Source organism: Schistocerca serialis, chromosome 4, assembly GCF_023864345.2.
Source record: "Schistocerca serialis cubense isolate TAMUIC-IGC-003099 chromosome 4, iqSchSeri2.2, whole genome shotgun sequence".
NCBI classification, from domain to species: Eukaryota; Metazoa; Arthropoda; class Insecta; order Orthoptera; family Acrididae; genus Schistocerca; species Schistocerca serialis.
Genome location: NC_064641.1, coordinates 769,554,508 through 769,568,320, shown reverse-complemented (window position 1 = coordinate 769,568,320; position 13,813 = coordinate 769,554,508). Strand labels below are relative to the sequence as shown.

At 44.1% G+C, this 13,813-nt stretch overlaps 1 protein-coding gene across 1 annotated transcript in view; it reads right to left on the bottom strand.

Annotated features, from left to right (window-relative positions):
* Positions 1-6,217, bottom strand: part of LOC126473326 (luciferin sulfotransferase-like) — a 164,190-nt gene extending 157,973 nt beyond the window's left edge. The window contains exon 1 of the mRNA XM_050100312.1: positions 5,967-6,217. Coding sequence (XP_049956269.1) covers positions 5,967-6,150 — 184 coding nt within the window. The 5' untranslated portion in view covers positions 6,151-6,217. The remainder of the gene's footprint in view (positions 1-5,966) is intronic.
* Positions 6,218-13,813: the final 7,596 nt, after the last annotated feature.

Sequence of the window (13,813 nt, the reverse complement as noted above, 5' to 3'; positions counted from 1 at the left end):
CGCCGTTCTGACTTGGACTTTTGTCATAGCGTTGTACCAACTTTTCAATAGCCTCATCATAGAAGGCAGCCGCCAGTGCTTTCCGCCAATTCTCCACGCTGGCCTACACCTCGTTGTCTGTGTCAAAATGTTGTCTTCAAAGACAGCGGTTTACGTGACCAGAGATGAAACTCAGGGGGAGACAATTGCGGACTGTATTGTGGGTAATCTAACATTTCCATTTGAAAACGATGTAGGAGCATCTTTATTGCCCCTGCAGAATGCGGCTGAGAATTGTCGTGAAGACGAAACAGCACGACAGTTATGTAATGTTAGCTGCATAGCTTCAGGCGAAATTTCTCGCCAGGCCCTCGTACTTGGCGGCAGACACTATTTTCTAGACATCTTTACGCACTCACTGCGAGCTCAGAAATGAGAAGAGCGACGTGATGCTAACTGGGGTTATACTAGAGACACTACCCAACACATCTGTGCAAAACTTTATCGGATTTTCATAGTCGTTTCCATTTTGCGACCGATCGGAGCTTACTTTCTGAACGCCCCTCGTATTTCCCTATTATTTGACAACTTGGCTCAGTTTCTCATCCAATATTTGAAACTGACAGCGCTTAGCCACATTCATCAAACTGTATACTTAATTTCAAACCTTTTCGAAACTTTTTCTCGCTGGCACATCCCAGAAAATGATAAAACGAAAAAAATTTATCACTTACTACGTTTACGATGTTCATGCAGTAAAACGGCAGCATCAGACATAGCATTTTAGTTTATTACTTCTTTACAGCTAACTCTGTTGGCAATACAGTTTGTAGACAGTATCCACATATGCCACAGAATGTACCTGTGACAGTATATCATTGTGCGGCACACATTCCAGGAGGTATGAAGCCATAAACAGTTAGACTCGTGAAAAACTGGCATTTGCTTAAAATGGCGAGCAGAAAAACTTCATTATCACGCATGTAGTATTTCTTTACTGCTAACTCTATTAGTAACACAGTTTGCAAACAGTTACTTCGTACTAGATATTAGGGTATAAGTGCAGATATTGTGATCATTGGTACCTAAATATGCACACACGTCATTGTGTTACTTGTTTTTTCTCTGCGTCTGACAGTCTTCCCGCAATCACATCATATAATTTATTACTTGATGTTTTCTGCAAGATCGTAACTGCACCAGTATGTGGACTACACCTGACAGTACAGACTAAGAGTTTTTCTTCCACCCTCCAGCACCTGATCTGCTGCTCATGGGAAAATAAGCATTAATGCCCTGCTCCTGCCACATGTACTTGGTGGTATTACCCAAATTAAAAACATACTACTCCTAACAGTTTTAGCCTGCAAATGAAGTATATACTGCTGTAATGTTGTCCAATACAATGTAACCAGTTACCAAAAAAAAAAAACATTTACACTTATGCCCTTAACACCCTGTATATCACTGAGTATATCTGCAAATTTCCACCATTGTACGACACACAGTTCAGGAAATATGATACTTGCATGAAAAACTAGCTTTTGCTTAAAATGGAGCGCAATACTGCATTCATCCTGCGATTCATTATTAGAGTAGTTAGCGTCTTCCAAAAAACTTTAAGCACTTTTTCAGACGTTCTGTGAACTTTTTCTTTTTGCTTACATGATTAGCGTCAAATACTTAACACCAAAATATGTTATTAGCAATCAGATGTCTAAAGTTGTTTTATACACGCGAGTTCTATTCTTCGGAGAATCGAGGCGCTGGAGTCATGAACTGTAAGGCTGGTCTCGGCGGAAGTTCGAGTCCTCCCTCGGACATGGGTTTGTGTGTTTGTCCATAGGATAATTTAGGTTAAGTAATGTGTAAGCTTAGGGACTGATGACCTTAGCAGTGAAGTCCCATAAGATTTCACACACAATTGAACATTTTTAAGAATCGATGGTTTACTGGTTTTTGGCCGATGTGGATGGAGTGACTTTTTGCGGAGTGAAAGAGAATTAGAAATATTAGACTAAGCAGAAAGTTGTCTACCTTCGACATTTAATCGAAGACAGATAAACATTGTGCTGACTAAAGCTGAAGCTAGGACACCTGATTTTCCAGAGGCTCTTTGGATAAAACTAACGACGATCGGAACACCGATATTTGATTGGCCGCTTCAGGTTGTTACTCTCGCAATATCAAAGTGGGTGGAGGGTACTTTGTTCCCACCTCTTGGAAATATCGTAATGTAGTCTGGTCCTTAATATTTTAAAATTTTGAGATAAAAATTATTGTTTTTAATGATTTCTTATATCAGATTCTGTAACGTTTAAGCATTTTTAATCCAAAAATTGTAGCAAATGTGACTTTTCGCAACAAATATCATTTTCACATTTTCAGGTTCAGGAAGCTTCATACCCAATTATGTAAGTTTAAAATGTTTGTTGTGAACGAAAACAAAAAATTAGCGAAATTTGCATTTTTAAAATTTCTTTATGGCGGTGATAAAGTACCCCTCCATTCAGTGTAAACATTATGGAAAATGCACTGGTGTTGCTAATATCGTGCTAAAAGATATTTTTAGGTTCTGTACACTACTTTTACATCAGAACCTATTTAAAATGGTTCAAGTGGCTCTGAGCACATGGGACTTAACATCTATGGTCATCAGTCTCCTAGAGCTTAGAACTAACTAACTTAAGGACATCACATATCACCCAGTCATCACGAGGCAGAGAAAATCCCTGACCCCGCCGGGAATCGAACCCGGGCGTGGGATGCGAGAACGCTACCGCACGACCACGAGCTGCGGACCTTAGGTTAGTTAGGTTTAAGTAGTTCTAAGTCCAGGGGACTGATGACCTCAGATGTTAAGGTGGGTAGAACGTCAAACAGGCCGACTTGGAGCAGGAGAGGAACCACAGGACATTTTAATTTCCACTGTCTATACTTTTACAAATAAATTCATATTACTTTAACAGCATGACCAGGAAGGATTCAGGATTCATACTCATAACAGTGGAAACTCAAAAACGTAACAAAACACATTTTTTTACATGTGAAATTTCATCATTTTTTCACTTACTACTGGCTGCATTTGTTGCTATGGGTACACTTTTCTTCCTAAGTAAGAGAGATTCATCGATGACTTTTGCACAGCATACAAACGATAGTTACAGGTGTATGAAACTCTAGAAGTTATTTAATTTATGAAAAAAATGAATGAACTGTTATATTTTAAACTTCATGTTTATAAAAATTCAAGTTTTATAGTTAATTATATCAATTTTTCCATAGTTTCTTAATAGATTTGGAAAATTGTAGAGTTTCATAAACCTGTAACTACTGTTTGTATGCTATGAAAAATTCATCGCAGAATCTCTCTTACTTAGGAAGAAAAGTGTACCTATAGCAACAAATGCAGCCAGTAATAAGTGAAAAAATGAAGAAATTTCACATGCAAAAAAGGTATTTTGCTAGGTTTTTGAACTTCCACTGCGATGAGTGTGAGTCCTCAATCCTTCCTGGTAATGGTGACAATGTTTTATGAATTTATTTGTAAAAGTATAGACAGTAGAAAATAAAATGTCCTGTGGTGACTCTCCTGCTCCAAGTCGGCCCGTTTGACGTCCTATCCCCCGTAAGTCCCACAGTGCTCACAAGGGAACCTCCCCATCGCACCCCCCTCAGATTTAGTTATAAGTTGGCGCAGTCGATAGGCCTTGAAAAACTGAACACAGATCAATTGAGAAAACAGGAAGAAGATGTGTGGAACTGTGAAAATATAAGCAAAATATACAAACTGAGTAGTTCATGGGAAGATACGCAATGTCAAGGACGCTGAGGAAGCAGGACCACCGTGGTCTCGTGGTAACGTGAGCAGTTACGGAACGAAAGGTCCTTGGTTCAAATCTTCCATCGAGTGAAAAGTTTAATTTTTCATTTTCAGTTTATGTGACAAACTCTTATCTTTTCATCACTTTTTTGGGAGTGATTATCACATCCACAAGAAAACCTAAATCGGACAAGGTAGAAGAATCTTTTTGCCCATTCGCCAAGTGTACAAGTTAGGTGGGTCGACAACATATTCCTGTCATGTGACACACATGCCGTCACCTGTGTCGTATAGAATATATCAGATGTGTTTTCCTGTGGAGGAATCGGTTGACCTATGACCTTGCGATCAAATGTTTTCGGTTCCCATTGGAGAGGCACGTCCTTTCGTCTACTAAGCGCACGGTTTTGCGAAGCGGTCGCAAAACACAGACACCAAACTTATTACAGTGAACAGAGACGTCAATGAGCGAACGGACAGATAATAACTTTGCGAAAATAAAGAAAGTAAAATTTTCACTCGAGGGAAGACTTGAACCAAGGACCTTTCATTCCGCAGCTGCTCACGCTAACCACGGGGCCACGGCGCTCCTGAGCTCACGATCTCCATGATGTTGCCTATCTTGCACATGGACTACTCAGTTTGTATATTTTGCTTATTTTTCCACAGTTCCACACAACTTCTTCCTGTTTTCTCAATTGATCTGTGTTCAGTTTTTCTAGGTCTATCCACTGTGCCAACTTATAACTAAATCTGAGGGGGGTGCGATGGGGATGTTCCCTTGTCAGAACCATTTGAAGCATTTGTAAACTCGACAGCGGAAAACTCAGAAACTAGAGCAGCTCATTTCCAGAAGCTATTTGTGTAAAACAACTGACGATCGGAACGCCCACGTTCGATGTTTTTGTTGTTGTTGCGGTCTTCAGTCCTGAGACTGGTTTGATGCAGCTCTCCATGCTACTCTATCCTGTGCAAGCTTCTTTATCTCCCAGTGCTTACTGCAACCCACATGCTTCTGAATCTGCTTAGTGTATTCATCTCTTGGTCTCCCTCTATGATCTTTACCCTCCACGCTGCCCTCCAATGCTAAATTTGTGATCCCCTGTTTCCTCAGAACATGTCCTACCAACCGGTCCCTTCTTCTTGTCGAGTTGTGCCACAAACTCTTCTTCTCCCCAATTCTATTCAATACCTCCTCATTAGTTATGTGATCTACCCATCTAATCTTCAGCATTCTTCTGTAGCACCACATTTCGAAAGCTTCTATTCTCTTCTTGTCCAAACTATTTATCGTCTACGTTTCACTTCCATACATGGCTACGCTCCATACAAATACTTTCAGAAACGACTTCCTGACACTTAAATCTATACTCGATGTTAACAAATTTCTCTTCTTCAGAAACGCTTTCCTTGCCATTGTCAGTCTACATTTTATATCCACTCTACTTCGACCATCATCAGTTATTTTGCTCCCCAAATACCAAAACTCCTTTACTACTTTAAGTGCCTCATTTCCTAATCTAATTCCCTCAGCATCACCCGACTTAATTCGACTACATTCTATTATCCTCGTTTTGCTTTTGTTGATGTTCATCTTATATCCTCCTTTGAAGACACTGTCCATTTCGTTCAACTGCTCTTCCAAGTCCTTTGCTGTCTCTGATAGAATTACAATGTCATCGGCGAACCTCAAAGTTTTTATTTCATCTCCATGGATTTTAATACCTACTCCGAATTTTTCTTTTGTTTCCTTTATTGCTTGCTCAATATACAGATTGAATAGCATCGGGGATAGGCTACAACCCCGTCTCACTCCCTTCCCAACCACTGCTTCCCTTTCATGCCACGCGACTCTTATAACTGCCATCTGGTTTCTGTACAAATTGTAAATATCCTTTCGCTCCCTGTATTTTACCCCTGCCATCTTAAGAATTTGAAAGAGAGTATTCCAGTCAACATTGTCAAAAGCTTTCCCTAAGTCTACAAATGCTAGAAACGTAGGTTTGCCTTTCCTTAATCTTTCTTCTAAGAGAGGTCTAGGAAAACCACTTCAGGCCTTAGCATGCGGACATGACAGCCGAAAACGGGTTTCCGAAACTCAATTTTTGTCTTTCGGAAGTTGCGTCTCACATAGCCGCAGCAACTGAAGGCTGGCGCCACTCACCGGTCTTTGGGTGCGAGACTACCCAGGAGTCGGAGGCGCGCACGGGCAGCGCTTCGATGGCGTCGCGGAAGTCCGGGTAGTAGGCGGGCAGGACGACGCGGTTGGGCCCCACTCGCACGTAGCCCTTGCGGAAGTCGGTGAGGAAGAGCCGCGCCAGTAGCGCGTCCAGCTCTCGCTCGCCCATGGTCGGACTGGCGCCACAGGCAACGGCCGAGCAGCGTCTGCTCGCCTCGCACGCGCCGGCGCCGCCACCGCGCTTAGCGTGTTCACGTCACGCGTGACACAGTTACGCTACTGGGCGGACCCCTCCGCCGGCTCCCAGCTGCCGACTGGACGGCCAGTCAGATAACGGCAGCCGCTCCTGTCTCGCTCCCAACACTCGGACTGTTTCATAATAAACCGTCCGGTACGAACGGCTGCAAGGTTAACTGACCGTAAATGAGTAGCGTGTGTGGCAGTGCCTTCCGGGACGGAACTCTCACCAGGGACGGTTTAAGATCACGCAGAGCCCACAGCTCTGATCAACTGCAAGGCTTCTACTTACCAACTTGTACTCACGTGAGACTGGCGATACACACTCGACTTCAAGGAGACTATGATAATACACTACTGGCTATTAAAATTGCTACACCGAGAAGAAATGCAGTAGAAACTTTCTGGCAGATTAAAACTGTGTGCCGGGCCGAGACTCGAACTCGGGACCTTTGCCTTTCGCGAGCAAGAGCTCAACCAACTGAGCTACCCAAGCACGACTCACGCCCCGCCCTCACAGCTCTACTTCTGCCAGTACCTCGTCTCCTACCTTCCAAACTTTACAGAAGCTCTCCTACGAAACTTACAAAACTAGCACTCCTGAAAGACAGGATATTGCGGAGACATGGCTTAGACACAGCCGTCGGGATGTTTCCAGAACGAGATTTTCACTCTGCAGCGGAGTGTGCGTTGATATGAAACTTCCTGGCAGATTAAAACGGTGTGCCAGGCCGAGACTCGAACTCGGGACCTTTACCTCCTCTACCAGGAGAGCTTCTGTAAAGTTTGGAAGGTAGGAGACGAGGTACTGGCAGAAGTAGAGCTGTGAGGGCGGGGTGTGAGTAGTGCTTGGGTAGCTCTGTTCGTAGAGCACTTGCCCCCGAAAAGCAAAGGTCCCGAGTTCGCGTTTCGGCCTGGCACACGGTTTTAATTTGCCAGGAAGTTTAATATCAGCGCACACTCCGCTACAGAGTGAAAATCTCATTCCAGAAATGCAGTTGATAAAGGGGTATTCATTGGACAAATATATTATACTAGAACTGACATGTGATTACATTTTCACGCAATGTGGGTGCATAGAACCTGAGAAATCAGTACCCAGAACAACCACCTCTGTCCGTAATAACGGCCTTGATACGCCCGGGCGTTGAGTCGAACAGAGCTTGGATGGCGTGTACAGGTACAGCTGCCCACGCAGCTTCAACACGATACCACAGTTCATCAAGAGTAGTGACTGGCGTATTGTGACGTTTTCAATTGGTGAGACATCTGGAGAATGTGCTGGCCAGGGCAGCAGTCGAACATTTTCTGTATCCAGAAAGGCCCGTACAGGACCTGCAACATGCGGTCGTGCATTATGCTTGTGAAACGTAGGGTTTCGCAGGGATCCAATGAAGGGTAGATCCACGGGTCGTAACACATCTGAAATGTAACGTCCACTGTTCAATGTGCCGTTTATGCGAACAAGAGGTGACCGAGACGTGTAACCAATGGCACCCCATACCATCACGCCGGGTGAAACGCCAGTATGGCGATGACGAGTACTCAATTCCAATATGCGTTCACCGCAATGTCGCCAAACACGGATGCGACCATCATGATGCTGTAAACAGAACCTGGATTCATCCGAAAAAATGACGTTTTGTCATTCGTGCACCCAGGTTCGTCGTTGAGTACACCATCGCAGGCGCTCCTGTCTGTGATGCAGCGTCAAGGGTAACCGCAGCCATGGTCTCCAAGGTGATAGTCCATGCTGCTACAAACGTCGTCGAACTGTTCGTGCAGATGGTTGTTCTCTCGGAAACGTCCCCATCTGTTGACTCAGGGATCGTGGCTTCACGATCCGTTACAGCCATGCGGATAAGATGCCTGTCATCTCGACTGTTAGTGATACGAGTCCGTTGGGGTCAAGCACGGCGTTCCGTATTACCCTCCTGAATCCACCGATTCCATATTCTGCTAACAGTCATTGGATCTCGAGGAACGCTAGTAGCAATGCCGCGATACGAAAAACCACATTCGCGAAAGGCTACAATCAGACCTTTATCAAAGTCGGAAACGTCATGGTACGCATTTCTCCTCCTTACACGAGGCATCACAACAACGTTTCAGCAGGCAACGCTGGTCAACTGCTGTTTGTGTATGAGAAATCGGTTGGTAACTTTCCTCATTTCAGCACGTTTTAGGTGTCGCCACCGGCGCCAACCTTGTGTGAATGCTCTGAAAAGCTGATCATTTGCATATCACAGCATCTTCTTCCTGTGTAGCAATTTTAATGGCCAGTAGTGGAAGTGCAGTCCCAAAAAGGCAGATGCTGACAGGTATAAATCTTACCTAACCATCAGCTTAATAAGGAGTTCGACAAAAATACGGGAACACCGCGAACATATCACTCTACCATGCTTAATACGGTGTACGAAAACCCTTGGAATTCAAAACAGCCTCCAATCATCTCGGACTAGATAAGTACTGGTCCTGTGTATTTTACCATTTTCCCTGCAAAACAGCTGTCTTCCAAGCCAAAATGTTTGCATCAGGGAATGCTTAAAAGCCACCATAGTCTGCATGGTTCGTCCCTACAACAGCCAAGGTCAGCCATGTACTACCTCCAAGCACAGCAGAAACATCACACGTAAACTGCATACGTAGTCCGCGAAAAACCAGCCAAGTCAATCTCTATTGCTCTCAATGACTTATACACAGCCGGCCGGATTGGCCGAGCGGATCTAGGCGCTACGGTCTGGAACCGCACGACCGCTACGTTCGCATGTTCGAGTCCTGCCTCGGGCATGGATGTGTGTGATGTCCTTAGGTTAGTTAGGTTTAAGTAGTTCTAAGTTCTAGGGGACTGATGACCTCAGATGTTAAGTCCCATAGTGCTCAGAGCCATTTGAACCGTTTTTGAACTTGTACACATGAATACTGGGCAGCCAACGGGGACGAGAAACACGTCGCACGGGCATTGTAGAGGCACGTTAACACAAATGGTCTGGAAGACTTGGAGTGTAGCTGAGAGTACAGGTCTACTAGCTAAGGTTCCCTATGGTACTTTGGTGCCAGAAAAGCCCTTTACATTGTCTACAAGAAGAAAGAAGAAGATCAATGCAGACGAGTATCTGTTTATTTGGGCGGTAGTAGGCAACAACAATTGTAAAATAAAGATTACTGGTGACTGCGGGTTCTATTATAGATAATAAAAATTCCTTATCTCCTTTCCTTATCTCTCCTATGTTAAAAAAAAAAATCACTCACTCACGCTGGGCGCAGCGTGACCTTGAGCTGGTTCAAAATGGCTCTGAGCACTATGGGATTTAACTGCTGAGGTCATCAGTCCCATAGAACTTAGAACTACTTAAACCTAGCTAACCTAAGGACATCACACACATCCATGCCCAAGGGAGGATTCGAACCTGCGACCGCAGCGGTCGCGCGGTTCCAGACTGTAGCGCCTAAAACCGCTCGGCCACCCTGGCCGGCGTTTCAGGAGGCAGGGAAAGCGAAAAAACAGCATTCACCAAGTCACAAAGTGGGATACACTCTTCGAAATTCTGATGGTAGTAAGGATACAACACAGGGAGCGAAGATTATCTACAAGACTGCAGTTAATATTCGAAAAACTTGAATGGACAACTGTAGCTCAGAAGGGAGGGAGACAGGATTGCAGCGCCTCCGCCCGATGTTATTGTATCTGTACATGGAGCAAGCACTAAAGTAAACCAAGAAGTTTGATAAGTGAACTAAAGTTCCGCGAGAAGAAATAAAAACTCTGAGGTTTGTCGACGACGAAATTTTGAGACACGGCAAAGGATGAGGAATAACAGTTGAATGAAATGGACAGTGTCTTCAAAAGAGATTATAATATTAACATCAAAGAAAGTAAAACATGGGTAATGGAATGCAGTCGAATTAAATCAGTTGATGCTGAGACATTATCAGAAACTGAGACACTAAAAGTAGTAGATGTGCTTTGCTATTTGGAATATAAGAAAAATAACGTTGACTGAAGTAGAGAGGACGTAAATTTCTCACTGACAACACCAAGAAAATCATTTGTTAAATCTAATTTTTAAGATTAGGTATTGTATTGTATTGTATGTTAACCGGGGACCTAGAAACGACGGAGATGCTCCGTCCCCGCCACAGCCGCAGTGGTCCACAACCCCACGACGACTACCGCAGTCCACTTCACCCCTCCGCCGCCCCACACAGAACCCAGGGCTATTGTGCGGTTCGACCCCCGGTGGACCCCTAGGGAACGTCTCACACCAGACGAGTGTAACCCCTATGTTTACGTGGTAGAGTAATGGTGGTGTACGCGTACGTGGAGAACTTGTTTGCGCAGCAATCGCCGACATAGTGTAGCTGAGGCAGAATAAGGGGAACCAGCCCGCATTCGCCGAGGCAGATGGAAAACCGCCTAAAAACCATCCACGGACTGGCCCGTTCACCGGACCTCGACCTTCGTGCCGGCTACCAGGCGTTCCTTCCCGCCCAGAAAGACGTGCGGGCTAATATTAGATATAAACTTACATATTGGAAAGTCATTTGTGAAAATATTTGTTTGATATGTGGCGTTATATGGAAGTGACACGTGGACAATACACAATAGAGATAAGAGTATAGAAGCATTTTAAGTATGAGACTACAGAAGAATTCTGAGAGTTAGAGGGATGGATCATATCACTAATGAGGAAGTACTGAATCGAATTGGGAAAAAAATTTTATTGCACAACTTCACTAAAAGAAGAAATCGGCAGATATGACAGATACCCGAGGCATCAAGGAATCGTCAATATTGTAATGTAGGGAAGTGTGGAGAGTAAAAAATAATTGTACAGGGCTAAAAAGGTGGGAGGAGAAGGGGAGATGCACGTGCCTTCTCCAGGAATCTGGTGTATATCGACAGACTTTTTATTTACAATACAGTTCTCACGTAAAACTATAAATGATTGTATGAAATTCTACTAAACCTCATATTTAGCATAGCCCAGCACAAATCCAAATATAGTAACAATCACTACATAATTCGTGTTTGGTTGTCGGGCTGTTGATGAGAAACTTAGCACAGTGGTAGCTTCGTTGCTGTACTGGAACCGAAGTGGACTCCAGCCTTTATAGAACAATGCTAAAACAGAGTGCTCTTATTCATCTGCATCTACATCTACGTGATGACTCTGCTATTCACAATAAAGTGTCTGGCAGGGAAGGACCTGCCCAATAGCCTCTCGAATGAACATCAGTTCTCAACCCATCAGCACAGTGTAAACACGGCTGCAGTATTACTGCGCAACATTTCCCACAGTGACATCCCCTCCGTCTACTGCACAACTCAATCAAAAGTACAGGTTACCGTTCGTCTGTGAACAAAGAAGACTTGCCACGACTTCCATAGAATACATTCTGTTTTCCATGGCAGAGTGATTGTAGTAGAAACTACAAAACGTGGGAGGCTATTCTGTACATGTATCCATCCGAACATCATCTGCTGATGCAAATGTATCAATCGAAGTGTGTTAGAAGAGATGGAAAGAAACTGTGAAATTTCAAAGTCAAAAGCATATTCTCCTTGGGAGAAGAAAAATGGTTCAAATGGGTCTGAGGACTATGCGACTTAACATCTGAGGTCATCAGTCCCCTATAACTTAGAACTACTTATACCTAACTAACCTGACGACGTCACACACATCCATGCCCGAGGCATGATTCGAACCTACGACCGTAGCGGTCGCGCGGTTCCAGACTGAAGCGCCTAGAACCCCTCGGCCATTCCGGCGGCCCTTGGGAGAAGACCTGAAGTCTCTAATGGGTGGAAAGCAGCCTAACATGCAGCCATAGAGTTGTGTATTCTGCAATTCATTGGGCATGGCTGCACAATAATGTAATAAACTGGTGAGTCAAAGACCATTCTTGTTCATTTCTAGGTTGTTAAATGGCGTTTTAAAAACCAGTTTGAGGGTTGTTTTGGTAAGGCTTCCTTTTACTCAAACAATAAAAAAAAATTAAGCTTTAACAACAAATTTTATTCCACTTCGATTATGAAAGTCAACATTAAAAAAATTAAAGTGTTTGATTAGAAGAGAAAAGAAGGGATAAGAACACATTGGATGCAGCCCATCGAAAAACTTTGTTTTTATTTTACAGTACACACTACTTTTATTATTTTATGTCATCTCGTTGTCTCTGAAGAGCTGTACCATGGGAAGCAAGGAAAGATGTTGTTTGGCGGCCGGTATCCTCTTTCTATAACACAAACTATACACGTCGATTAACTGGGTTTTTTTATTCATAAGAACGGAAAGTTTACTTAATTCAAATATACGTTGGCCGGCCGCGGTGGCCGAGCAGTTCTAGGCACTTCAGTCCGGAACCGCGCGACTGCTACGGTGGCAGATTCGAATCCTGCCTCAGGCATGGATGTGATGATGATGATGACGTTTGGATTGTGGGGCGCTCAACTACGCGGTTATCAGCGCCCATACAAATTCCCAACCTTTTCTCAGTCCAATCTTGCCACTTGCATGAATGATGATGAAATGATGAGGACAAAACAAACACCCAGTCATCTCGAGGCAGGTGAAAATCCCTGACCCCGTCGGGAATCGAACCCAGGACCCTGTGCTCGGACCGTGAGACCACGAGCTGCGGGCAGGCATGGATGTGTGTGATGTCCTTAGGTTAGTTAGGTTTAAGTAGTTCTAAGATCTATGGGACTGATGACCTCAGATGTTAAATCCCATAGTGCTCAGAGCCATTTCAAATATACGTTGTCGTACAAACTCTTCGGTATAGTCCATGTTAGCCTCTCTGCTAGTGAAGTAAAATGTCCGCTATGTACACTTTTGTGGTTGCTATGTGCTGGCTGTCTCTGAGTTAGCGCTGCGACTGATGACACTGGAACTCACCCGGTGCGACAGACTGTGACAGACTCACCCTCCGGTCCGCAGCGGCGATCTAAATACTGGGGGCCGAGAGGGCGTTGGCGGCGTCTTTCCTGTTATTCTATTGCTAGCCTCTATCTATCATCTCGCATCCTCTTTGCTGCATGGTGTGCTGGCGACAGTTAACGCCAGCACATATTAATTACTTAATGCAGTTCACTCTCGAAGCTATGTAACTCAAGTAGATATATGTTACTTACGATATGCAGGGTAACAATTATTGAACTATATGAAATAAAATCGTCGTAACTTCTGAACAGTTGTCGTTGGGACGTTCAAACTGCAACGTTGTCATCGGGGCACGATGGGAATTTTTACGTGAATGTGGTTTGGTTTAGCAACAAAGCCCACTCTCATTTGGATGGGTCCGTCAGTAAGCAAAATTGGCGCATTTGGGGGACTGAGAATCCGCCTTTCGCTACCGAAAAGTCTCTTTGCCCTCAACGGGTGACTGTGCGGTGTGCAATTTCTACTCACGGAATAATTGGTGCGATATTCCTTGATGTGACAGTGACTACTGAACGGTACATGAAGGTTTTGGAAGATGATTTCATTCCTGTTATCCAAAGTGACCCACAGTTCGACAAGATGTGGTTCAGGCAAGTCGCAGCTCGACTTCATCGAAGCAGGAGAGTAGTTCATGCATGATGGAGCTCG